Source organism: Lepeophtheirus salmonis, chromosome 2 (genome assembly GCF_016086655.4).
Source record: "Lepeophtheirus salmonis chromosome 2, UVic_Lsal_1.4, whole genome shotgun sequence".
Taxonomy (NCBI): domain Eukaryota; kingdom Metazoa; phylum Arthropoda; class Copepoda; order Siphonostomatoida; family Caligidae; genus Lepeophtheirus; species Lepeophtheirus salmonis.
Window position 1 is genome coordinate 8,475,416 of NC_052132.2, and position 27,356 is coordinate 8,502,771.

At 31.4% G+C, this 27,356-nt stretch overlaps 1 protein-coding gene across 2 annotated transcripts; it reads left to right on the forward strand.

The window, feature by feature from the left end:
• Positions 1-8,889: 8,889 nt before the first annotated feature.
• Positions 8,890-22,641, forward strand: LOC121132509 (uncharacterized). Of its 2 annotated transcripts, none has more exons than XM_040727927.2 (5): positions 8,890-9,106; positions 13,296-13,869; positions 15,002-15,314; positions 21,761-22,198; positions 22,256-22,641. In XM_040727927.2, exons 2-5 carry the CDS (start codon positions 13,335-13,337, stop codon positions 22,473-22,475), a joined length of 1,506 nt encoding a protein of 501 aa, XP_040583861.1. In that variant the 5' UTR covers positions 8,890-9,106; positions 13,296-13,334; the 3' UTR covers positions 22,476-22,641. The 2 variants fall into 2 exon arrangements, with proteins under 2 accessions (XP_040583861.1, XP_040583862.1); XM_040727928.2 differs by having other exon boundaries at positions 8,897-9,106; positions 15,011-15,314.
• Positions 22,642-27,356: the final 4,715 nt, after the last annotated feature.

Genomic DNA, 27,356 nt, shown 5'->3' on the forward strand with positions numbered 1-27,356 from the left:
GAGTAAATTCCCCTTGAATTAACTCCACTTTGTCTCCTTCTCTTTAGAAAACTATTTTATTGATGAGTCCTTGAGTGTCTGATGTATATAATGTAGAAACCACTCATCTCTGTCACATTGCTAGCAAAGCCAATTCCATTGATTAAGTAGAATTTGTGATGTACGGTTTGTATGAATAATGATATTACCTGGGCACTTAAAGCTCACCACTGATTTCTTTATTAATTCTGAGTTTCTTTTGTCAATGGAAAACAAGTAGAGGATGATTCTATACTCTTAAGGATAATGTGACTCTCTTTTCTCGATATTTTGGTATGCAAGGCATATGTTCTATTCTGCTATTACATATAAATAGTTATTTGGTGATTGTGTGTTAAAAAATATATATTTATTTAAGTGACTTCTTAACTTCTGTAGACATCTATTGGAATATCTTAATGTCGTTGCAATTCCCAAACTTATAGAGTCGGAATCCTTTTCTAAACAGTTAAATTGCTTGTCACCTTATTGGAATATTAGTTATTACTCTTTTGAAGATCTGGGATACCTACACAGATAATTACGAAATGTTTGTCATACGAGCTAATTATAAGTTGTTATATGGATAACAATAGTTAAAATATAATTGATTTAGTATTGATTGGATAAATAAATAAAAAATTGAATTCCATATTTATGAGTTCTCTGTAATTTTATTTTTTTATCTTATTGTCTGATTCCCTCGGCTTTATTTTGAACATGCAAATGCTATTTCATTATTGTGATTGTTGTATGACGAGTTAAGATTTTAAAATTCTTCCTATTATCATTTATAAATGATAATAGGAATCGCAAATTAAACATTATTTTTCCGCTGTCGATTCCAGAAAAAGACCCTGATTATCCAATTCCGATTAATCGTCCCATCACTAATTCATGTAGTCTCGGGATGGATGATACTTTCTTTAACACTGCGACAGCAGACTAAAGAAAAAATCAATTGACCAAAACAATCAAAAGTATAGTTTTTCCGCAATAAATAGCTCCAACAATTTCTTCTAATTAAAATCATAATTTGCATAATATTATTTCAATCTAGAAATTTAGAGAAAAATGTTCCCTCCGTCAGCAAGAAAAAAATATTAAACATACCTCACGGCGTTACCTCACTAATTATTAATGTTTCAGCAAACAAATAAATTTTAGAAGTGCCATTACTTTTTTTTTTTTGCAAAATTATGTTTCTAAATTTGGCTGATTTTTGAAAAAAATTCATCAGTTTTATCTATACCCATTATAACCTGAAATCAACTATAAAGGTATACCCAAAACATCAAGAGAACAGTTCATATGTAAAATAAAAATGTCAGATGTACAAGGGTTGTCTTAAATGTTGCCTTCCTGAACGTGAAGATGGCAGTATTCGTAAATAAAAGCTAGTTACATCTATCTAGCATCTGTTGGCAGTTATTTACCAAAATTTCACCCATTTTGGAGGTACAGTTGCTATGTAACACTCGTTTGAATGAGTTAATGTGAGTATTTTTGTGGAAAGGTACAAAATCGACTGTCAAGCTCTCATTAATTTTTATTTATTGAAAGTGTAACCTTTAAATAGATTCAAACAATAGCATACATATAAAGACTTGTTATTTTAAAATTTGACTGTTCTAAGTCAATCCAACTAGGATTAATTGAGGCAAAAACAAAATGTGTATCGTGAATTATTATTCTGTAGAGAAAAATCCTGAGTACTATTTGAACGGATTACAGATATGGGATATTTGCTGGGAGATGTGCGTAGAGACACAAAAGCGACTATATTGAAAAATAAAATAGAAATTCTCAAAAAATGTCATGTATCTTTGTTTAGGTTACAAACTTTTCAGTCCACCCTCGTAGATCTATCTGCTTTTGCATCAAATTTGTGCTCTGAATGATGTTCTGCTTAGTACCAATTGTTTCCTATTAATCTGTGAATATCCCTATAATTAAAGAGATAATAGTTTCACACCAGGAAAGAAGGATGTAATTGACTAATTACCATGTAATAGTTTGTATATTGTTCTTTTTTAAAGGAAAGGCTATGAGATGCAAATGAACTCCTTTGCAATGATTACTTAACACAATAAAGTAGTTGACAATACATTATTAGAGGGGTATGTTTCAATTCAAAAATTTAACACCTCGTCCGCTCTTGTTCTAAATTTTAGATAAGGAAATGGTGTAAGTTGCAACCAAAAAAGAAATAAAGAATTTACTTTACTTTTTCCACAGTTACGTTATTCGCAAATATCTATATTAATGAAAAGTTTGTCTGTATATTTTTTTGTGTGTCTCGGATGAGAACTCATTTTTAACAAGAAAAGTATTTAAAAAAAAATAGAGTACATATATAAAATTAAAATATTGAATGGGACTGAGGATGGTGTTTAGTAACAAGCCTGTGCAGGTAAATCACAGTCAGCGAGTGTTTTAGAGACTAAAGTGATCCCTGGCTCATCACATCATATTTAAAACAAAATCTCAAGCAATTATTATTATTCTTTCATTCTTGAGGAAAGAACATCTACGTATTGATTAGCTACGTGTGAATGTGTTTATGAGAAACAAGAAGTAACACTAAATATTTCTTAGGGAGGTATTTTCTATAGTATTATAGTAACGTTTGTCTGCGTGTAAACGCTTTTTACTCATGCAATGTCATGTGCAATGCAAGTATACTAATAAAGCAAAGTTTGTCTATATGTTTGCTAATACCCGATTTTTGAATGTTACTACTTGATCTAAGAAATAAAAATGTATCAACAAGCGTGAGTAACTAAAACTCAGCGCGTCGTATTAAAAAAAAAATCATGTTCAGTTTTACGTTGGATTCTAAAGAGTTGATAGTAAAAGTAGTTTACTATCTTAATGGGAGACGGATATACTAAAAATATTGTTTAAAAAGAAGTCCTTCAGTATGACTATGTGCAATTTTTTAAAATTTTATTATTCAATTTTCGTTAAAATAATGCTTAAAATAAAAATTGGGCATACCTATAAATAAAAGAACATTATTTTTTTTTGTATGTTTAAGCCTCATTTTTGTTCGTTTGCTTATCTTAGACCTTATTGGCTAGTAGATCTGTGAAATAACAATGTACAGCCATCCTTAGACCAAGGATGGAGAGGGAAATCACATTGTTAATTTTGTCAAATTAATTGAGAAAATTAAAAAAGTATTCAGAAAAGACTTCTAAATACTACATATACTAACAATTGTTAAGTTGTTGTCGAAAGAGATCCTGATAATTATAATTCTCCTGGATTCTTCGCACTGTATCAATTCAGTTAAGTAGGGTAATCCACAAATTCTCATCATAGACCCCCTCCCTTAAAAAAACAACTCTCATTATTGGCTCTTGTAAATTGTGGAGTCAGAGGATTTTTATCTATCTATTTATTTGAATTTATGCAAATGTAAGTCACTTTTTTTCTTTTTTAAGGAAGATTATATTTTATCCTCATGACTCAAGAGATATATTAAATGCTGTGTTAATTTAATTTGATTAATTGTGAGGTTATCTTTGATTCAAAATTATATAGCTTTGATATTTATATATTTGCACACACTTTCTTTATTATATATATATCTAAATTATATACAAAACAGTTTATATTATTGTATAAAAATTATTATATATTGATTCTCAAAAAAAGAATTGAATCAATGATATCTTCTTTTATTTTTCCACGAAGATCAATTTAATAATTCTAAAAAAAAGGAGCTCTACAGTGACTTGGGTTGAAGGCAAACCCAAAACAATGATTGCAGTTGTTTGAATAAGTCTTAGGTAGCACGGTGTGGCATCACAAACAGTTAATTTAGACCTTCTGTCAAAAATTTCGATTTCCGAAAGGGCCGCATATAAATTTTTCTTAAGTTTAAAATTCATACCGTTTGTTTCCTCATTTATTTGTTGTCTTTTTTCTATACTGGTTCTTCATTGTCTAAAAAGTTTTCATACACTTTTGAAATTTCTGGAGATGTTTTTTCTTCTTTCATCTTCTTCTAATTCTCCATCCGTTTCAAAATTTTCGACAAACTCACTGATTCTAAAGGCTACATTGTAAATGAAACTCTTGGCTTTTTTTAATTGAATTTCATTAAGACAAACTTTATGCATATGGTCTGCATAAACTGCGTCCAATAAAAATTGTTATTAAACAGGTTGGTTTCTCTTTGTATCATAGACTCCACGATAGTTGTTGCCATACCTTCTGGACTTCAATTTAATTGATATATTAACTTTTTCCATTCCTTTACAAATAAGCTTGCTGTCAGATTTGTATCTTCTAACTTCTTGGCTAATATAAATGGTTGTTACAGTATTTCTATAAGACATTCAACTTAATCCCAATCAGATTCAGACAGTCTCAAATCCGGGTTTACCACATCAAGCAATAGAGATTTTAATTCGCTGATGCAATTGATCATTAAATAAGTGCTTTTCCATCTTGTTGCCTGATCTATTATTGCACCCTTCTTGGCTCTTCTTTAAATAATAATATCAATTTTTGGGAGTGCGATCCCCACGCAACTATACTCTTTATTTTTCCAATTATATAAGCTACACCAGGTCCATTTAATCTGTCACAAATGGCTAACTGAAGTGTATGAAAAGTGCAGCGCCTATGACATATTTCTGTACTAATTTTAGTGTTATTTATGACAAAATAAAATTCATGAGAACTTTCAATCGCTTCTTGATTTTCTTCTTCCTCCAATCAAATTCAGAGTCCAGAATACCTAAATCACAGCCGGATGTATCAATATCCTCAAATGTATTCTGAATAATACTTTCCTCATTTAATTTGTTGACAGTGCTGATCATATTACTTGCATTATCAGTTACGACTCCCAAAATTTGCTGTTTCTTCAATTCATAACTTATCATATTTTTTATAGATTGACTAGAGTGCTAGCTCACCATTTAAATCTTGAAAGGCTTGCCATGAAAAAAATCTGTGAGGGATATAATTTTTCACAAACATTTCTATAATGGATAAATAAAAGCTTTTCTTTCGTCATTTTGATACTTATATTAGATGTCTTCATAAAGGAAATAATTTCTAGTTGATTACTTCCCAAAGATGATGCTTTGGTCTTAGTGTACCCAGTATTGATCTGAGTAGAGAAGGAAGATTATCAAAGATTCAAGCTTAAATCTTTGAGAATCTTCCTTCTGTAATAGTTTGTAGATGTTCATATGTAATCTGTTAAGATGCCTTTTTAAATTTGAAACTCTTGAAGGTGCATTTGATTTAACCACCGTATATCCGCTTATCTTTTGGTCACAATCATAATCTTCAACACCACCGTTGTTGCTCTTGACTTTACAATCGCAAATATAGTTTTTTTAAACTGACATTAAAATGATTGAAAACTGACGATTTCTCTCTTAAAGCCATAATAATAATAAGTACTATAATCAAATTAAATATATTATTCCTTACTTAGAGAAAACGAGAATTATGAATTTAACTTTCAGAATTCGTTTACTTATCAGTTTTTATTTATTAGGCTCATTATATTGAGGAGATGCGAGTCAGTAAACTATGACTTATGAGATACATAATATTTAAATGGGAGGGAAAATAAATAATTTAGAATAAACAGATTTTCAGGATAATCTATCGTCCTAATATGTTTAAAAAGTGTATGTGACTTCATAAAATACTAAAATATTAGATAGATTCTGTTCTTTTTGAAGCATTCTTTAGCCCTTACAACTCCAACTAATTTGAATTATGCAGCTCCAAATCCAACTATGTACAATTCTACAACTCTGATTCCGGCGCTGATTCCAACTATGTGAAATTCTACGACTCAGACTCGATTCGACCTCAACTCCAAGCTAAAATATGCGACTCCAACGACTCCAACTATGCTTCTAACCTTAGTAGTATCATTATGAATTTGCGAAAAAAAATAATTGTGTGTTTAACTTCAAATAACATGATATATGCATTAAAAAAAATTGTCTAGATGAACAGTCCATTTTTTATTTAGTTTAAAAAATTCCAAAATCGAAATTCGTGAAGAAAGTTGGAAAAAACTATTTGTACTAATTTTTCAAAAAAAAAAAAAATAAAGATGTAAATAACATTTATTGGAATTGTAAAGAGGAACACAAACCTACCAATATTTTTATTGTCTTGTAAAAACAAAAAAGTTATCAAATTTTTAAAAGAGTTGTTTTTTCGTCTATGAAGATTAAATTATTACATTAATCGTTAATTTGCATTTATTAATTATGATAAACATTATTCTAACCTATAAAAAATATATGTACAGTTTTTTTCTAAAGCTACACTATAGAAGAAAAAGAGAGGATAACTTAAAAACTGTTTGATATTTCCCTTCTGAAAGGGAAAAAATGAGGCCTGCTATACAGGGATCTTCAAATTTTTCCAACTTTTTTTTTTCTTTTTTTGTTACATTGGAAAATGCATTTATTTTTTAAACACTTTTTATAGGTTAAAAAAATGACTATTTAATTTTTAACTAAAAATTACTCTTACTTTTGACTAGTGATGGGACGATAAAAAAATGCGATTCCAGAAAAGTTCTTATCTTCTATGAAAATCTTAAATAATTTAAAAAATTATTATCAGGGTCAAATATTAACTTGGTTTTAAAAAAAAAAATTTCAAAACCAAGTTTCAAATTTAAATTTTTGGAAAAAAAATATTTCAAAAAATAAATTTTTTGGGAAAATATTTCAAAAATAAGAAGTTGTTCACAAAAAAATTCTAAAATTAACAATTGTTCAAAAAAAATTAACAAAATTGTTCAAAAAAAAAATTAACAATTTTTTAAATTTTTGGAAAAAAGGTTTCAAAAATCCACTGCTTTTCACAAAAAAATAATTTTTTTTAGAACTTTTTTTTCAAATACATAGATGTCCAGAAAGAATAAAATTGTTTGGGAAATTTTTTTCAATAATCCTCGGTTGCTTTTCTAGTGAGAAACAAAAACTACAACATTGGGGGATGGGGGGGGGTCATAACTAAAAAATAAATAAATAGTTAAATACCAGTTATAAATAAGAATTGGATTCGCAAATTAGACATTATTTTCCTGATGCCAATTCTGATTCCAGAAAAACCACCCGATTCTCCAATTCCGATTAATTGTCCCATCACTAATATTGACTAAAGAGTTTTTCCCTGATTTTGATCAAGTTGTGGTACCAAAAGATGACACCAGAGCGTTAGTCCCATCAAGAAATCCTGAGCGTGCTCCTGCTCCCACTAAGTAACTCATTTTATGAGTGTGCTCTCGCTCGTTTTGTAAGGCATTGAGCGTGCTCCCGGTCCAGCTCAATGAAAAATGAGCGGCGTTCATTTTTATCTCGTATTTGAACTTGACAACTCTTTATGTATGTATGTTACAAAAAAACCAATTCAATTTTTTCCCTTTTAAACCTGTTTTATCTAATAGATAATGGTAAAAAAAAATATATATGTAGGGTTCCCAAGTTTTTTTAACTTAGGCTTGCGAGAGATTTTGAGATCTTATGTCAATTTACAAAATCGTATTTCAGTTGGGAAAATTCGTTTTACAAAAAAGAAAAATTTATCTTCCAACGTAATTTCCACACACGAAGGAGATGGCAGTGTCTATGAGGGAACGGATGTTTGAGTCTTCATAGAGTGACCAGTTACTTGAGAGGCAAACTCGTCAACCGAAGACAGCAGAGAGCCACAGATACAGACACATAACTTTAACCGTCTTTTCTTGTAATCTTTAAAATTATTCTTCAACTCTCAAATTTTTCGATGTTATCTCATAAGATGCAGAAAACTGAAAAAGTAATACAAATTTATATAAATGAGGGAAAATTCGAGCGATTTTTTCGCTCTTCTAAAATGGCGAGCACGCTCTCGCTCGTTATTCAAACAATGAGCGCGCTCCTGCTCAAGAATTTTGAGCGGCGCTCTTAAGAGCGGCCCTTACTAATGCTTTGGATGACATTACAGGATAATGAAATTTTGTATATTTAGTTTTCATACCATATCAAAACTTTTCCACACTAGCCATAATCGAAATTCGAAAAACGTTGAAAAACGAAGAGCCCTAATGTACACAGTACATTGAATTCAAATGAAATATAAGTCAATATCTCATTCAAGTTTTAATGGAATAATATTTGAAATTTAAGGTGTAGTAAATAAAAGTCCATTATTTTTAATGGATTTTTTTGTTTATCACCTTGGCAATCGATACAGTACTTCGAAGATTTCCATTGTTTTTTAACATTGTCGACAATTTGCCTTCAAGAGCGTGCTACATCTTTGACATAAAAATTACTGGAACGAACCAAACAATCATAATACTGTCCAATAAGTGTTTTGGTACGAAATCTTATTGTTTAAGCGTCATCTAGCGTAAAATAATTGAATTTATACAACGCGAAATACACATTACAAAAGCCATCTACAGAGTAGGGAGCCCAAAATGAACGGTTTATAATTTTGTGCAAAATTGATTCAGTTATCTATTAAGAAGAAACAATTTAATTATCCAGCCCACTCTCTGTGGCCGCCCCTGAAACATAATGGATTTTTATTAAAACAAGTTTCTTAACAAATTAAAAATTGAGATAATTATCTATGACGTTTGAAATCCACCCATTGACCATTCAAGAAACAAGTGTTATTTGGAGGGAAATGACGGTGAGGACTGTGTAAAGAGGAAGAAAGCCTGACGATCTACTTACATACTCACGATTATTACTACAACATACTATGAATACTAAGAGGAACAAACAGCGCTCTCATTATACCATATGTGCACACAAGAGGTGGGGGAGGGCCTTTCATGTACCTCCACATTTTTTTTTTTTTTTAAACTCTTACCTTACTTTTTGAAAATAGAAGGAAATCAGAAAGAACTGTTTTGTCCTTGTGAGTTTTACATTGAGTCAACATGACAAACCTGTATAATCATAATATTTATCGTTCCTGTGACATTTTTTTTAAATATTAGAAATTGTTATTTTATAAATGTAACAATGTAGGCAGTTTTTGTTATACTTTAACAACAGAAAAATTGCAATGGGGATTTAACTTAGCCAAGGTTAGTTGCGTTTCAAACCCTTTTCCTTCCGTTCGTTTTCACATTACGATCATTAAGCATTTTAAATATTTTATCATTGAGCACTTTTTGAATACAGCACTCAACACAACCTCGCCATAAATATTTAAGCACTACATATTCATATAGCACAACACCTTTTGACTCTTGTTATTTACATATTTACTCATTTGAACATATGTTTTATATAAGAAATGGAAGAAAAATATTTCAGAAATAAACTCTATTTGATATTGACTCAAAAATAGTTTCGTTCTATTCAACATATTTTTATCAAAGTGCTGGATACAATCCATTTGTGTGAGTTAATTTATAAAAAAAAGTGATACATATTTTTCTAAAATCATTGGTAGTAAATAGTTTGTGGTCTTTCAATATAAAAACAATCCTGAAAAAAAAAATCCAGAACACGAGAAAATGCCAATTCATTTGTTTACTTCATAAATAAATCCCAATATTTCAAAAACTTGTCTGTGTCAATTTTAGCCTCTGTATTCAAATTTCTAGGATAAATTAATATACACAGGGATTTTAAATATTGTGAAGGACTTTTATTTGATTTAAGAGACTTATATTGGCGCTGATATGCCTATTTACGAATAAAATCTCTTTTATTGTGAGTGAAATTTGCAAGACTAAAAAAAAGTGTCCATAAGAATAATTCCTCTATAGAAATTGACGATAACTCCCCAAAGAATAGAAGTATAATCCACACTCAATTTTGAGAACAATCCTCATGAAACTCTTGTGTTTTTGTAAAAGTATATGATGATTCCCTCCAATTTTTGGAGTGATTGATTTATAAGTTACTAAATTTTTCATTATTATGGTCAACCAACTTTTGGCCTAAAAAAAATTCCTTTACTTTTACTCAGCGTAATATATGTATTTTATCTTTATGATAAACTCCCACTTTCAGTTCTAAGGAATGAGCTTAAATGTTCTTTGAACACGGTAGGATAATTTAAATGAATCATTTATGATGTTTTGTATTTTTAAGACACGTTATAGTGAGCCAACATTTCCATTTAAGTAACATTTTTCTTAAATTATAAATATATATTATTCATTAGCTCAAATAAATCATTAATTCATTGTTCTGTTGAAGTTTGAAATTGACTATTGGCCAAATATTTTTTTATTGTTACAAATCTATACAAACTCAATTGATAATATCGTAAGCTGAGGGCCGAATAGTCGTTAGTCAAATATTTTACTTTACAGAATTAAGCATGGAAACTCAATTTATCTTCATAAATAATGGTATTTTCCAATTTCTATAAAAAAATGAATCTGATGAGTTCATTTCAACAGTCTTAATTGATCTGCTTTTAAATATTAGACTTTTATAACTTATACTTGTAATTTTTGAGTTACGACAATTTGGCCACCAACCCTCAATATATATGTAATAACGACCCTAATGTAAAGAAGTCAATCTTACACAAATATTGAGTATTTTTAGGCAAGAATCAACCTTTTTTTTTTTTTTTTGAGGGGGGGATGGGGTTTGTATTAGGAATTAAATTTTTAGGTAAATAATTTGAAAAATTTAATTTTTTTGAAAAAAAAATTCAAAAACCCATAGCTAATCACAAAAAATTAAATTTTTGGAAATAAATTTCCAAAATCCAGAGCTGTTCAAAAATAATTTAATTTTTTGAAAAAAAAAAAAATAAATAAAATTTTAAATAAAAAAATTCAATAATTCATAGCTATTCCCGCCAAAAAAAAACTAAAACTTTTTGTCAAAAAATTTCATTAATCTTCAGCTTTTCACGAAAAAATATTCAAAAATTAAATTTCAATTATAAAAATTTTAGGGGAAAAATTTCAAAAATTCATTGCTATTCAGAGAAAATTAAATTTTTTGGAAAAAAAATTTGAAAAATTAAATTAAACTTTTAGTTTTAAAATTTCAAACATTAAATTTTCTAGTTTCAAAATTCCTTAATTGAAGGGAGGGCTATAACCCCTCCAACCCACCCCCTAAGGACGCCTCTGAAAATAGATCGACCCATGATTAAATCCCTTACTAGGAACATTTTTTTAAGAACAAAGTTGAAGTAGGGTTAACAAGGAAAGTGAAGAGAGACTGCATGTCTCAATCTAAAGTATTTATTTATATACCCTTAATAAAAATGATTTATGTGATTTTAATAATATATTTATATACGTTAAAAATGGTTAATGGAATAACACCTAGAAACTTGGTTGTCATGAATACACCTTCTCTACTTATCCTCGTTTTTGACCTATATAAAAGGATCCTAATAATGGGAAAGTAGTACACTTAACTAGAGTCCCTGACAAATTAAATAGTGTTTTAAGAGAAGAGCAGTTGAGCCTTCATAACGTTTCATTAGATTAACTGCAGCTATGAGATAAAAAAAATAAATCCCACTAATGAGTAAGATTATGGACGGCAATTACTTTGATATAAATCCTCAATTTTACTCCGAGTCCAACAAGTAACTGCACTTATAACCACAGGGGCTCAACAAGATTATTTATCTATAAATATAGAAGGTTAATAGAAATATAAGGTTAGACCATCATGTAATAGGGCCTGCTAGAATTTTCAAACTGATGTATTGTACCGACTGCCGGGCCAAATTGGGAGATTTTGACAAAACACGCAACCACTTATAGTCTATGACGTCACTATTGGTGGAATTTTCAATTTGATATATTGAACCGACTTCTGGGGAAGAGAAACAGACTTTGACAAGGCACACAACCACTCATCTACTATGACGTCAATATTAAAAGCGTGGTGGAAGTCAAACATCAGTAGTACGCGCTTTATGATATACCTTGTATTTCTATTAATCTTGATATATATATAATTTTTTTTTTTTTTTTTTTTTGGGGGGGATTGGTTTTGGAATTTTTTGAAAAACAAAATTAAAATTAAATTTTTTTCAAAAAATTTAGAAAAATTAATTTTTTTTCAAGAAAAATATATGAAATTAAATTTCATATACTACATTTTTGGAAAAAAAAACTCAAAAATGTATAGCTAACTCAAAAAATTAATTTTTTAAGATTAAAATTCCATAAATCCTCAGCTGTAAATAAAAAATTTCAGAAATAAGGTTTCAAATATTAATAAAAAAAATCAAATATTAAATTTTCTAGAAAAAAGGAAAAATTCTTTATTTTTTGGGGGGTGGAGGCGTTATATACCCTCCAGTCCACCCTTGCGGACTCCCCTGAACCTTTGAAGCTAATTTGTCGCATTTTTTAACTTGAAGGTTTCTTTGGAGTTGGCAACTTGAAGAGTGAATTTATTTTTCTTAAGTTGCAATTTTTATTATGAAATTCCTGAGGAGTGAACATCGTTTTCACTCAGGTATCATTGATACATGCGAAACTGGATTGAATATTTTCGTGTGCTCATAAAAGACAAAGAGTAATTCTTAGGATTTGTTGCAGAATTTTAATTGCAAGTCCTTGTAAGGGTCAGAGTAGAATTAAGGATCGACATCGGATTAGTTATTGCAATTGCCTTGTTTATTTCCTTCTTCCCTCGTTACAGCTTTTTTAAAGTCTTATAACTCAATCCCTCACACATTCTAACCGAATAATGACGTTGAATCATTTTTATTATATAGACACATTGAATTTGGCAAGGTTTTTGCTTTGGAATGATTTGCAGTTTTTTTCTTTTATAAATTCTCGTGCTCCAAGTATCAAATTTTTATCAATTGGCTTGCGAGACATGATTTTGATAGAGATTGGAAGTGAAAACATGTTTGAGGCCTTAGTTGAAATTGCAAATAGTATTGATTTATTGATGAATCTCTACATACGTATCTGAATCAATCTGTTTTTAATGTGATTATAAAAGATATCTAATTCTGTACATAATATAATGAGAGTATTTGCAGGGGGAAAAGCTACAGACATTTAAAAATATGTGAATAGATACTAAGGACTGGCAATTATATAGGACTATAAACAAATTGTATTTGAATGATGGAGCAATTTCATACCTTGAATGAAGGTGATAGACACTTTAATGATAATTATGTAACCTATGATTTATTGAATGCCAACTATTTATTCTACATACATCACCTTTGTAGTAAAAGAGATTCAATATTCATAGTCTATCAACTAAGTCCCATCATTTCCTCCATTGATAACGCTCTGTTTGTATTTATAGATATAACAAAAACTATTAAACGAAAGTGTCAAGAACGGAATGACTTCAACGGTCCCGAAGGAGCCCTACAAGGAGAAGAGTTCTCAAGCCTCAGCTCTGAACGTTGTGGGAGGACGAAAACTTGAGAAGCAATGGGAAAACAATCTGGAGTCTCTTCAAAGCCAAATTGTGGACATTCTTGGGGCTGTGGATAAGGATAGAGTGGATGTCTCCGTGGGACAAACTGCTATTCGCAACGATCAGGCCGTTGTTCTTGCATGGAATAAAAATCAAACTCTTAAGAAGGGGTTTAAGCTCCAGGATAAGGTAGATGATGAAGACGAAGGAGTGCTCCTCTATCTTGCCATTCGCTACAAAAGAAATCCCAAGGCTTCAAATGAAGAGCAACGCTCAAACAGTATCAGTACTACTATGTCGAGCCCTGACACTGCTATCAGTAATGAAAACAGGGACCATGATGGATCTCCTCGTCTGAAAGAATTGACTCATGATGAAAACAATAATTCTGGTGCCAATAGCGGAGACAACAACTCTACCCCTAATAGTGTTCACAATGATTTACACATATCTTCAGGCATGTCTTTACATATAATACGAGACTTCATATCAATTTCTATTTGCTCTATCTTTTTATAATCACTTCCCTTCCCTGAATTAAGTTTGTTTTCTTTATTTTGGAATTATTGTTTTTATGAAAATCGTAAACGAACATAAATATTGTTAATAAATTTGCGTAAGCGGAAATTCGAAATTAAATGATCGCAACCTTAGAGTAATGAGGAAAAAACTTCAATAATTGAAGCAACGTAAGTTATAAGTTTGGAGTGGACACTTTCGAGTTGTTCAGAAGATTAGCACATTAAAGCATACTCCGTGAGAGATGAACTCACAACTCCTATGCCTAATGAGTCCTTCCATCTTCTTTCACAATCCTCCAAAGTTGGAATAACTCAAAAAAGTCGATTTTCCTCTTCTCCTACTCTATTGCATGGAATTCTAGACACATGGAATAGTCAGGCGTGTACTTTAGCTTTTTTTATTTAATTTTACTTCTTGAAGGAATTGAATAAAAAATGACGTTTCTTGAGTTTACGAAACTGCCCAAATCAACTGTTTACGGTTTTGCCCAGGCTTTCATCTAGTGGGGAACACCTGCAAGGAAGAATCATGATTCCAAGATACTCCAAAATTAGTGCTAAGACAATTTGGACATGTTTTGGGAGGAGAAAATGTGGCCTCCTAGCCCCACGGATCGAAACCCCTTGGACTACTATGTGTGTCGTCTTGGAGAGAGAGAGTCCAATAAACGTGCCCATAATACTGTTGACACCTTACGGAGTTCCACTCTCGAGGCAGTGGCTAATATGGACAAGGAGTTCATCATCAAGGCTTGTGTCAAGATGGAGGTTGTGGTTGAAGCTCAAGGTGGTTGGTTTGAGTGATTGACTTCACTATGGACTCCATCATGTAAGAGCAAAAGATTTGTGAATTGCTAAATTAATTTTGGTAAATAACCCAACCTGTATATTTGCTTCACTTAGCAACTTCTTTCCTAATTATTTAAAGGTTGTAATAATTAATTAAATTTCAACTTTCCGCTTAAGCTGTATCCAACTTCGAGATACATACCCCCTCTCTCATAAATTTGTTTACAAAATTTTGTATTTAATCAATAAACAAAGAAATATTACGAAATTGATGTGTAGTTTCCTCAGTTGACTTTGAGTCCTCATCAAATTCCTCATCCCTGACTCTCAACACCAGTACTTTACCTAAAGCTGCCATTATACCGAAAATAAGTTTATCTGAGGACAATTCTGGCTCAGAGGAAAGCTTCTATCATGATTATTATCCTGCCTCCTATGACGGTTCTACGTCACATATTCCATCCAACCAGGACTTCATAAAGAAAAAAAGAAAAAAGTCCGTTCATTGGCGAGAAAATCTTGAGGATGGTCCTTCATCCAAGCCACTTCAAACCCCATCCTCCTCTTCTTCCTTAGAGTCGGAGGAATTAAGGTAAGAATTAAGGGATCTTTAGGCCTAGAGAAAGAGTGTCGGAGGAGCTAAAACATTAGAGGGCAATGTATACATTTGTATTGTATAATAGTTGAACTTTTGGGCTTAAAGTGATATTTAATCAAGTTAAATGTCTTCTTTTTTTTGGAGGAAGGTGGGGGGGAATATTTGACTTACTTGACTTCAGTCGATAATAATACCTTTTTCTTTTTTTATAAAAAGGTAATTTTTCAAAAGTAAAGCCTTTATTGAAAAAAAAGTAATTAAAATATTATATTTACTATTGAAACAATACGGTATCCGGTACTTTTACCATAAAATATTTTGCCTCCGTACTTTTTGTCTTAAAGCCATTTTGTCTCAAGGATATTTTGTCTTAATGTATGTGTATAAATATTAGATTGGGGGAAAAGTAATATATTATTTCCTGCCCATTTTTTTTTTTTACAAAGTATAACTTGGTCCATCAGATCATACACTCTAATATTATAAAGGTGTGAGTATATACTACAAACGCTTTTTAGAAAGTATTGCGCTTGGTCGGTTCAGTCATGAATTATTGTGCATTGAGTGTGGGGGTCTCAAAAGAAGAAATTCGCCATATTTTACATTATTACTACCAGAAAGGGACAAACTTGTCAAAAGCAACCAAGAAAATTTTTGATGTATATGGAGCCGATACCCTTTTGGATTATGCTGTACAACAGTGGTTGGAGCTATTTTTTTTTCTCGCTCAATTTTGCCTTCTACTGTCAACAACTCGATTGTTTGAAGCTGGCGATCGAACAGAAGCCGCCAGTATTGGCAAATATGAGACAACAAAACATTGACAAAACAACACCAGGCTGTACACATCTTTGATGATGCCCCAGAAGCTCTGATAGCTCGGATGGGAAGTTTTTATGCATCCAGGGTAAAAATTTAGCCTCAATATAAGACTGTGAAAATTGGTTGCTCTAGTTTTTTGCCAATAAGGACAAGTGATTCTAGCAGACGGGCATTATGAAGTTGGATTCTCTTTGCCAACAAGTTATCAAACACAACAATGCATAATTGGCTTAAATTGGATGATTGCAACACTTCTTATAAAGCATTGAATTAAAGCGAAAAATACAACATCAACCTATTATATGAGATTTATACATTGATCTTAATTATTTTTCTTTAAAATTGATGTTCTCCTTGAATTTATTAATCAAAATATTTTTATGTGTAGTACTATTTTCCTCATATTATGCTTGTATGGATAATTTCTAAAATGAATAATCCATCATGTTTAATTATAATTAATTGATAGCGGAGAAGTAACTTACACGTCTTCTATTCCAATCGTTGTCGTGTTTAAGACTAATTTTATTTACGTAGTAAGACTTCGATATTATGTATGCATTGAAATTTTGGGACACAATTTTATCATTTTTTCCCCCCGGAAAACAATCATTTAATGTTTTTATTGTAATAAATATGACATGTTTTGATTCAATTTCCGCCAAAAATAAGTAATAGAGACCTATATACCTCATTTATTTATATATATTGAGGCGAAATATCCTCGAGAACAAATGGATTTAAGGCAAAATGTCCTTAGCTAAAATGGATTGAGGCGAAAGTACCTAGCGCCAAGAAATACTTGTCCCATGTGACTTGCACATGATAAGTTGGTTCCAAGTCTGAGGGTTTTTTTTCTGAATGGGGTTAAGACCTCTTAAAACCACCCCTCCTCTGCCCTTATTTCGACGATTTTTGCATTGACTATTGGCATGTAAAATTCAGTATTTATCCAAATTTGAAATCGTGTTCCCTTTTTGACTCTTTGAAAACACAACACAGAAATCCCTTCCTCATCTAATATCAATAACTCTTATCCCCATATGAATAACACATGGGCTGAAAAGTTCGGAGCTTCACTCACAGATTTTTTTTTAATTCCCCTCATTTTCAATGTGAATAAACCTTCAAAAGATAGCTGTCAAAATTTTGAAACAATGGATCTAAAACAGTTTTATATTTTAGATTTACACTGCTTCTTTATGGGAAATAATGCCGTTCCAGCTAAGCAAATGCTTGAAAAGTGTTATGGGTACTCCACTCCACGAAGCGAATAATAATATTTAAAAAAAAAACAATTTGGAATGAAAAAAACGTGCTTACATTCTGAAGACCGGGACTTTTCAGCCCCGGTCTGTAATGGATTTCTTTTTGAAATTAATTTTATTTTATTTTTGTTGGAATCTAATCAAGTAATGGATTTGAATGAATGAAAGGCTATAATTAAAGTAATTCGTGTTGCATTAATAGTCCTATATTTAGTTATACAATAGATATATCTATTACAATATGTGTGTGTAGATATAAATATAGATATTTATTGCTAATGAAAATTAATTTTTGTTTGGGATCCACTTATTTTATTGCTTTCTCTTTTTGATCACATAATTTAATAAGAATACGCAAAAGTAAACATGGATAGATATAGCCTTTATAACTGTGTTTTTATATTAATAAAGCAAAGTTTGTCTGTATGAATGTCTGAATGATAAATAGTTATTTTTGATCTTAAGAAATAACATTATACAATTATATCAATGAAATCTCGGAGGTATATATCATGTAGCATCGTGCGTAAATACAGGGTACAGTGTGTAGTACTCCCTGATGTATATCATATTATATTGTTGATCTAAGAAATTACAATGTAGTCATATTAATGAAATCTCGCAGGGATTTTGAATATAGCAAGTAAAGAAAATATTGTGGATTTTGGGCATCTAAAAAATAAATCAAAAATCAACATGGTTACCCTGAAAATTGCCCACACGAGTGTTAATTCAGGTTTTGAATATAGTAGACAAGGAAGTGCACAACTCACGAGTTAAAAAATAATAAAAACGATTTACATCACTATAAATAGCATGGAGCGTGTGTAGCTAAGGCTCAGCCGGATAGCCCTTTAGTGACTAAAGTACTCCCTGGCTCATTAGTGGGTCATATAACTTTTTTTTTGTTCTCAAGCTGTTATTATTATTCCTTCATTCTTGTATTAAATAATTAAGTGTGTGTGTGTGTGCATGACAAACGGTAAGTAACACTGAGGATTTCTTGGATAGTTATCTTCTATATTTTTAGGTAACGTTTGTCTGTTTAACAACGTCTAATAACTACGGCAATGTCGGTTAATGCCGCTTGTAAGTTATAAATGTATTTAATAGTGTTGGGATTGTTAATTATTATATTATTCGATATTGACAATTGACTCCTCAAGAGGGTGCTAGGGTGCTTGTTGTCTTTGTTATGAATATGTTTATATATAAATAAAGGTGCCTATCTCAAATCAGGATTTACATTGTAGCAGAGCGTATTTTGGAGTCAAGAAACAAAGCTAACCTAAATATCGGAATATATTATCGATATATTCAAGCAAATCTCACGGGAAAATGACCAGATCGAATAAAAGTGATACCATAGGGGATTCAAATGTTGGATGCCAGAAGGTTGAGGACAGACAAAATAGCTGAATAAAGTCTTTGTGGTTCTTTTATAAAAATGATGAGTGATATTATGATGAGGACATAAGATCGAAAAGCAGAGAATCGTGAAACTATGATGAATTTCTTTAAATGGGTAATCGATGAAAATCGGAAGAATCAAAATAAAATAGTAAAAGTGTTTGAAAACGAACAAAGAAAGAAATTTCAAAGAAAAGAAACCAGGTTTGATTCACCGCCTACAGAGGTGGGCAAAAGTATTTACACAACACTTTAAAGTTCCATAATTTTATATATTTCTTCATTGAGCATAGTTTTCTCACAATAATAATTTGGAGCAGCTATTTCTGGACATTTTTTTACTCGATGTGGCCACCATTAACCGGCTACTTAGAAACAACAACAATCATTAAAACAGAAAAAACACGACATAAAAATGTACATTTAAAACATAACTAGTATAAATACTTCTGCCCACCTCTGGATGTTTGAAAAAGACACATCTAGCTTTGATTCATACAGAAGTAGCATTGAAATTTAGAATAAACAAATATTGCATTGTAAATCTTTTCTAAAAACCTAATAATTATTTGAAGTTCAATGTTAATAAGTACATAGCATTATAAAAATGTCAATAGACTCTGGAAAAATTAATTTAGATTCTGAGGGACCTATAAAAGACATCAAAGAAAACTTGATAGATTTGAAAGTATGACCATTTAACCAGATACATTGGAAGCTCTTTGTAAATTTTTCTGCAGTTGAACGACCAATATAACTCGTGAAAAGAAGGAAACCATTTCTTAAAAAATCGTATAAATTCGGGATTACTTCCAAAAGAGCAATAATTATCATGTATCATACAGAAATATCCGGCAAACCAATATTATTTACTCATCTCTATTATTAAAATTTTGAGAGGTTAAGAGTCATATTTGAACAATTTTCCTATAAGGAATGTTATAAAATACATAGCTGTCGATTGCTCAGAAAGACATCGTACTAGTCGACACTATGGCACACAATTCTAGAAGAGGACTGAGATAGATTTACAATGTATCCATGCTTGGATGACATAGTAAATCGTCTTCCTCGAGGCCCCAGTCTACTCCCTGATGGCCTTCTGGGATGATCCCGTGCGGAGGAGTGCTGCTATTTCAATACTCAACTCGTACTATGTACTCATGGTGGCGACTAGAACAATCGACAGCTAATTATCTGTTCTCCAAAATTGCTCATCGGAAAATTGTAACAAAAAAAAAAAAAAAAAAAAAGAGACTCTTAACTAATGCAAAATTTGCTTTATAGAGATGAGTAAATAATAACACTTGGCCTGCTAGGGAAAGAAGAAGATCCAATAGTTCTGGACTCAATAGATATTCATGGTCAAGCGATAGAATAAGATAAAAAAATGAAAATTATGGTCGGCACACAAATAATCAAACAAGATATATTGATGATTTTTAGACAATCAAGATACCGAAGATTTGGATATGGAAATAATGTACCATACAACCAGAATGTCGTTGATAGACCGTTGTGACTTTTAGGGAACGGAATTAATTCGCTTCTTTGAAGAAGTTCGGTCTGGACTGATCATTAAAGAAAAGTGGGTCCGGATCTGTTTTACAAAAAAAAAAAAATCTGCTTCATTTAAAATAGGGTCTAGAACAATTATGTTGATGAGGCTGGCTTCGTTTCCAAATTTGAACATTGGCCTAGAACATGGGTTCTCAACAGTTTTGGGGTATTAGTGAAAATCGTGATAAAGAGATCATCTCGAATGCCACACTAATGAAGCATTGGCTTTAATTTTAATTGTACAGTAAATAATATACACATGATAAAAGTCATTGACGTGGAAATATATTTATTTTACATTTTATAACTCTAGTAACTGCAATATACTTGTGAATTCCAATCTATCTTTTTAAAGTTTGTATCCAGATTGATTGTTGCAGTTTTCATTATCTGATCTTAGTGCTTATGATAGAGTTATTAAGATACTTACTTTTTCAACACATTCATCTCAAAGAAAACATACCTATATCTAAATACAAATACAGGATCAAACAAGGGAATACTGAAATAGATTGTTGGATCAATTTTACTAGTGAATAATTTAGCGTGGAAGTAATGTTGGTTGATGTAAAGGTAAGTGCTGAAAAAAAAAAAAAAAAAAAAAATATTACCAAACACCCTTAGAAACAATTGTTGGCAATTGAGATTATTGGGTAGTGGATGTCAGCAATCCAATTAAAGAGAGTTTGGGTTAATCATACGAACATCAAATGCATTTATTGTATTTTGTTATTGTTATTAAATAACTTTTACAGGGGTGGACTTGCACTGCGGGCCACCTGTTGAGAATCCCTGACCTACAATAAAGTCATATGAAGTTAAAAATGTTGGATAAATCATATTTGTACAGCTCATAAATGAGGATAGTGGGGAAAAAATGGGTCCTTAGATTCAGACCTTAAACAATCGGTCTATTAATTGGGCCAGAAATTAGTATACACTTCGAAATTGATTCAATTTTGGTATACGGCGTGGACCGCGAAATCGATCAAAATCAATTTATAAAAATTACATATGACATAATCAAAAATAAAATTCGATCTTGGACCAAGTCTCAACACTATTATTTAGCGTTTACCCGATGTTTGCCCTTGAGCGTCTCTATTAATTATCGTGAGGTTTTCATTTTGTAGTTAGAGTACTCGTATATGAATGTTGCTTGTGCGGTTTTTTTTGTAATGTTTTTGATAAGTCTATTCCTTTAAATAGAAAGCAGAGAGTAATTATTTCTTTATTGTCGTCTTCTTAAGTTGTAACTTTTATATATAATGTTTGCTTGGTTGTACGAAACAAAAATAAATCATGAAATGCCTAACCGCAGACTTAATTACTAACCTTTTTTTATAACACTTTTATATATTTGCTCCATTTAATTCATAGCGCAACCAAAATACAACAACGTCCTCAAAGTAGTCGAAGAACCTCAGCTTCCGATGAGGCCCGCCGACGCCAAAGTAGAGATAGCTTTCAACGACAACAGGAGGCTCAGCTTCAACAGCAGCAAAGGATATCTCTTCTCCGTCGCCAACTTAGTGTGGACCATCCAAGTCAGAGTGTCACACCCCGTCGAAGTCGTTCTCTTGATGATATTTCCTCAAACGAGGAAGGTAAATCCGTCTCATCATATCGTCGACGTGAGTCAAGGGTTCGGCGTCCTTGTAGTAGAAGGACTCGGAGTTGCAGTCCTGAACCAGATTGGTCTCAACCTTTAGGAGTCCTCACAACAAAAATGGATCCCTCTTCGCTCAGACTTGACTCCAACGTTGTTCTTCCTCAAACTCCGAATAAGATAAGACGACTACGCTCCAAGCATGCAAGGTAAGACTATAATAAGACATGCTCATGTATTTGATGCAAATATCTTTATTTCATAAGATTCGCTAAGAATGTTTGGTATGTGGGCTCAACAGAAAAGAGTTTCAACAGCCGGTGCTCCAAAAAGTTTTATATTGACGATTTGGATGAAAATTCAGCTCACTACTATTACTTCCGTTCTTATCCTAAAGTAGCTCCATCCTCCTCATCCATATCTCCGTCTACTTTAACAAACTATTCCTCTTCTTCCAAAAATTCTTCCTCGACCAAATTCGAATGAGGTCGTGGCAACACGCCTCTCAAATTACATACATTGCTATAAATATAAGTGTGTATTATAATTTATATGATATATATGTATGTTTACTCAAAAATAACAACTTTTATAATAAATATCAATAAGACCCTTATACTAGAACAATAAATAAATTATATGAATATGCTAATATATTATGCATTTAATATTTTACTCTTGAGTTTGTTATTTGAACAAAAGTTATAATTTAAAAGAATATACAGGTAAGTTGTAAATCCGAAGCATTTTTTAGCATGCGAGTTTTGTCGGCAGTCTGAAGAGTGCTTTTTCATCTCCTATAGCCAAAGGTGTAAATCCAGTGTAGAATGGGTATGTTAAAAAAAAGAGTAACTGAAAATCAACAGCTTAACGTTTCATCAGATCAGGTACAATCAGACTTATTTATTACTTGACGAGTGACGGGAAGGTAATTTGAAGAGTCGGAAAAGGGTTCCAGTATATTAGAAGAATTATGTTTCCCAAAAAAATCATTTAACCTTTAGAAACAGCTTTGGTCTGAACTCACTGGATCATATTATTTTATAAATTTTCGGAAAAATGCTTGTCAGAATTTTAAAAGAAGATATTCCATGGATTTTATAGATACACCTGATTTTAAGTTGCTTTTATTTGGTTCGGAAAATTTACTCTCCTCTTCTGAATTGAAGGACGTGGATATTGGATATATTGGAGGGGACTTATTTATGGGGAGAAGATTTGAGGATGAAGATCTTCCTGTATTCGTAAAGGTGGAAGTCCTGCTACGAAGTAGAAGAGGAAAGAAAAGTGTGAGAGTAGAATAAATGCCTTTTGTAGAGAAGAAGACAATATTGTGAACGATTATCACCTCATGGCGGGACTAAAGGGCGATGACCCTAACAAATACATTGCATACCTAGTGGCTAAAGTACTGAATAAGTTAAAGATCCCCATTGACAAACGAACACAAACAACTTTTAACCTAAGCCTACAACCAGCAGTTCGAAGAGCTGTATTTCGAGCTAACTTTAGGATGACTTCTTCCAAATTTAGCCCCAAGTTATGTCATATTTTCAAAACGCACTGTGCCGGATTGGATGATAAAGAGGGAACGGAAAAGATTTTAAACATTTACAGTTCTTTAAAAAATGTTGGAGATGGAGTTTATAGAACTTTGCAAACTCATATCAACAACAAGTCTTTATTTTTAAGAGCATTTACATCGGGATGAAAAAAAATAAATAAAAATCATTACATCTTTTGACCTCCAACTGCCTTCTATATTGCTTTGGAGATTTTTTTTAATGAACAGAAGCCTTATAAACGAAATTACAACAAACTCAGTCAAGAGGAGGCGTCAAAGTCTTGGATCTTTTGGTAATGAAAATGTTGTCGAGGGCTCAATCAAACTCTTTGGAAACCCCTTTTCAAAAGGAGATATGTTTCGGGTACATTATGGGGATTTATTCATTATTCACCAATAAATCCTTGAACGTGAAGGAGATGACAAATTACTCCTTTTGTGCCTTGGAGGAGGAACCTCTTTTCATTTATTTTACGAATGTCTGAAAGTAAGCCACGTGGTATGCATGACTATGAGGCTCTTGCAGGCTTCGTTTCAAGCATAGATCTCCAAAGTATTAGTAAGCGGCGCTCTTTTGTGCACCGCAAAAAAATATTGAGAGGGAGTGGGAGTGCACTCATTGATTTGAATAACGAGCGAAAGTAGGAGCGCGCTCGCTATTTTAAAAGAGCGTAAATATCGTTGTAATTTCGTTCATTAATATAAATTTGTATAGCTTTTTCAGTTTTCTGCATCTTATGAGATAACAGAGACCCCGCCATCTCCTTCGTTGAGGAAATTATTTTGGAAGATAAACCTTTCTTTTTTGTAAAACGAATTTTCCCAACTGAAATACGATTTTCTAATATTTTTATGTCGTAAATTGACATACGATCTCAAAATCTAACGCAAGCCTTAGTTAAAAAACTTGAGAACCCTATGTTTAATCTCAAACTAGTTATCAGGCATAACTGGAGGAAATTGAAAGGATACCTCGTAATTACATGGCCCCTAAGACAGTGGTTCCCAAACTTTTTGTGTCGAATGCACACCAAAAGTCGGATAAACCTTTCTTGACATACCTATTTTAATTAAACCAATCACATTGATTATTATAAGCTTTTGCAAATTATTGTATGGTTGTCATAAATCGTAGGGTACACTTGAACTTGCCTCAAGATACACAGTTGGGAAACCACTGCCCATTAGTACTTAATATTATCTGATTTGCTTGTGGTTATGTTAATTTTATCAATTTAATAATTGTTTTTAATAGTAATTCAAGTATTTGGCAGAGTTGCCGTTAAATCTGATCAAGCACTGATGTTCCTTTTTGATTTATACATACGTTCTTCTGAATAATAGATAATGATTCAATTGATTTATTATCGTTTTAAGGTTAGAAAATATTTTACAAAACTGATATTAGATTAAATTATAATTCATATAAGTCTTATCCCTCATGGTTTTTAGACGTTTTTTCCATGAAAATCCTAATACATCCTTAGCCATTGGGAAGAGAAGAAAATCAACTACACACTCTATACATTAATATGAGTATGTAATGAATGCATTCTCCATCACTTAAAAAAAAAATATAATATTCAAATTAGACTAAAGCCGTATAGGAAAAAACGCAATAATATATATTATGGATAATTATTATTCCCTGTTACAAAGTACTTCATTAATGGAACAGATCAATCTAGAACAAAATTAAACGAGGGTCTAATCGATTTTAACATTAATAACACACCCTTAGCGAAAAAGAATAATTATTTTGTTGCACTTCTTAAAGTACACTCATCTATATAGTTAAATTTTGGTATTAATTATAAATAATTACAGGAAAACTAAAAGAAAACTGACTTTGGTCAGATAGCTACCCATAATTTGCTTTTGGAAAAAATCGTGATAAAGTCTATCGAAAATGGATGCAGAAAAATAATATTTGAAATGTGATTGGAACTTGGAACCATTTTTTTCTTTTTTACGTGTTGAAAAAAAAGTTTTAAGTTTCGTTGTGAATTTGGAAAATGTGGGAAAGAGGTAATTGCGACTGAAAGATCGAAATTCAATTTACGACGTCATTTAGAGTATCGTCATGGTACAAAAATGGTCCTTGAAAAATGAGGAAAAATCATTCAATCTGATAAAGGGAAGAAAAAGTTGAAAGTATATTCACAATCTCAAGCCTAAATCCAATTTTTTTTTAAACTAAAGTTTCAAGTTCTGGAGCTCACATTTCTCAAAACTATTTAAATTCGTTAATAACAGAATTTATCATTAAATGTAAGTAGTCACATTTCAAGAGACTTATTCAAGAAATTTGTACAGGCTGAAAGGTCCTTTCTTATGAAGCACTAATGAAAAATATTGATCATCAATTTATTAACATGAAGGAAAAAATGAAACAAACTTTGACAAATATTAAATGGTTCTGTTTGTCAGTTGTAAAGCGTGGCTATATTGGTGTAACTTGCCATTTGATAAAACCGGATTTTTCTTTTCAAGCTTGTGGCTCAGAATAAAAGGTAGATGCAACTTTTCAAGGATCCTATGTTTAAAGGATTATTTTACAAAACGCAGTATTAGTATGCTCTAGAATAAAAGGTAGCTACTCTCACGATAAAATTGCAGAATCCTTGAAAACTACTCTCACGATAAAATTGCAGAATCCTTGAAAACCATTATTTTTGACTATGGCTTGAAAAATAAGTGTGATGGAGGAATCATTACCGACAATGCAAGAAATTTCATTAAGTGGCTTGAAAATTATGGAATCCAATATGATGAAAAAGAAGAAGAATATGATTTTCTGGATGAAGATTTTCAATTTTTAAATTAACACCTGGCTTTATAAAAGATTTAGAATTTCGCCTACCAAATCATTTCAGATGTGCTGCTCACTGTATGAAGTTGATTGCACAGAAAGATATAGATGCAACTTTCAAGGATCCTATGTTTAAAGGATTATTTTACAAAACGTTTGGGAAATGTCAATCACTTTGAAACAAGCAAAGTCGTAGTAGTATTGCAGTAGGAACTATTAAAGATATTGTAGGGAAACGTCTGAGAGGACATTTGTATTAAGTAATTTATAAATAAATTACTAAATGGTAAATGTATGCCTATTCTATTCTTAAAATTAATTATCGTCATGATCCATTCACTGTTCATAAACTACAATTTTATTCGAATTAATTGAATATTAATTTATTGTCGTAAAATTCTTAGTTAATATTTTTAAAATATGCTGATACTATTCGCTTAAAATCAAGCAAACAATATTAGATTAATATTATAATTAAGTTTACAAACTTACTGAGGATGGTTTTTATGGATAAGTTTTTTCGTAGACAAATAATGATTAATAAATAAATAAAGAGCAATTTCAAGAAATTAGGCGCCAGGTATGATACTTGTAGTATCAGTTACATCGAAACTCATTAATTAAATTACTATAAAAATGATTATTCCATAATAATATTTATTGTATCTATCCAGAGTTACACCTAATAAATTCATTAGTATAACATTATAATAGAATATATACCGGTAGTTGCATAAATTCGCGAACTATTTGTGCCAAATAATTAAATGTGTAATAAAATTCGTATGACGTTTTTTTTTGAGAATTATATAATAGAGAATTTATTCGGGTATAAAATTTAATATAATTACTGAATATAACCGCCATCAGCTGCTATAACACTCTCCAAGCACCCGCGGAAGGCCTTGCACACATTGATGATGTAATGGTCTTCCATGGCTGCCCATTGCTCATTGACGCTGGCCTTCAATGAGTCAAAATTCGGGTGGCG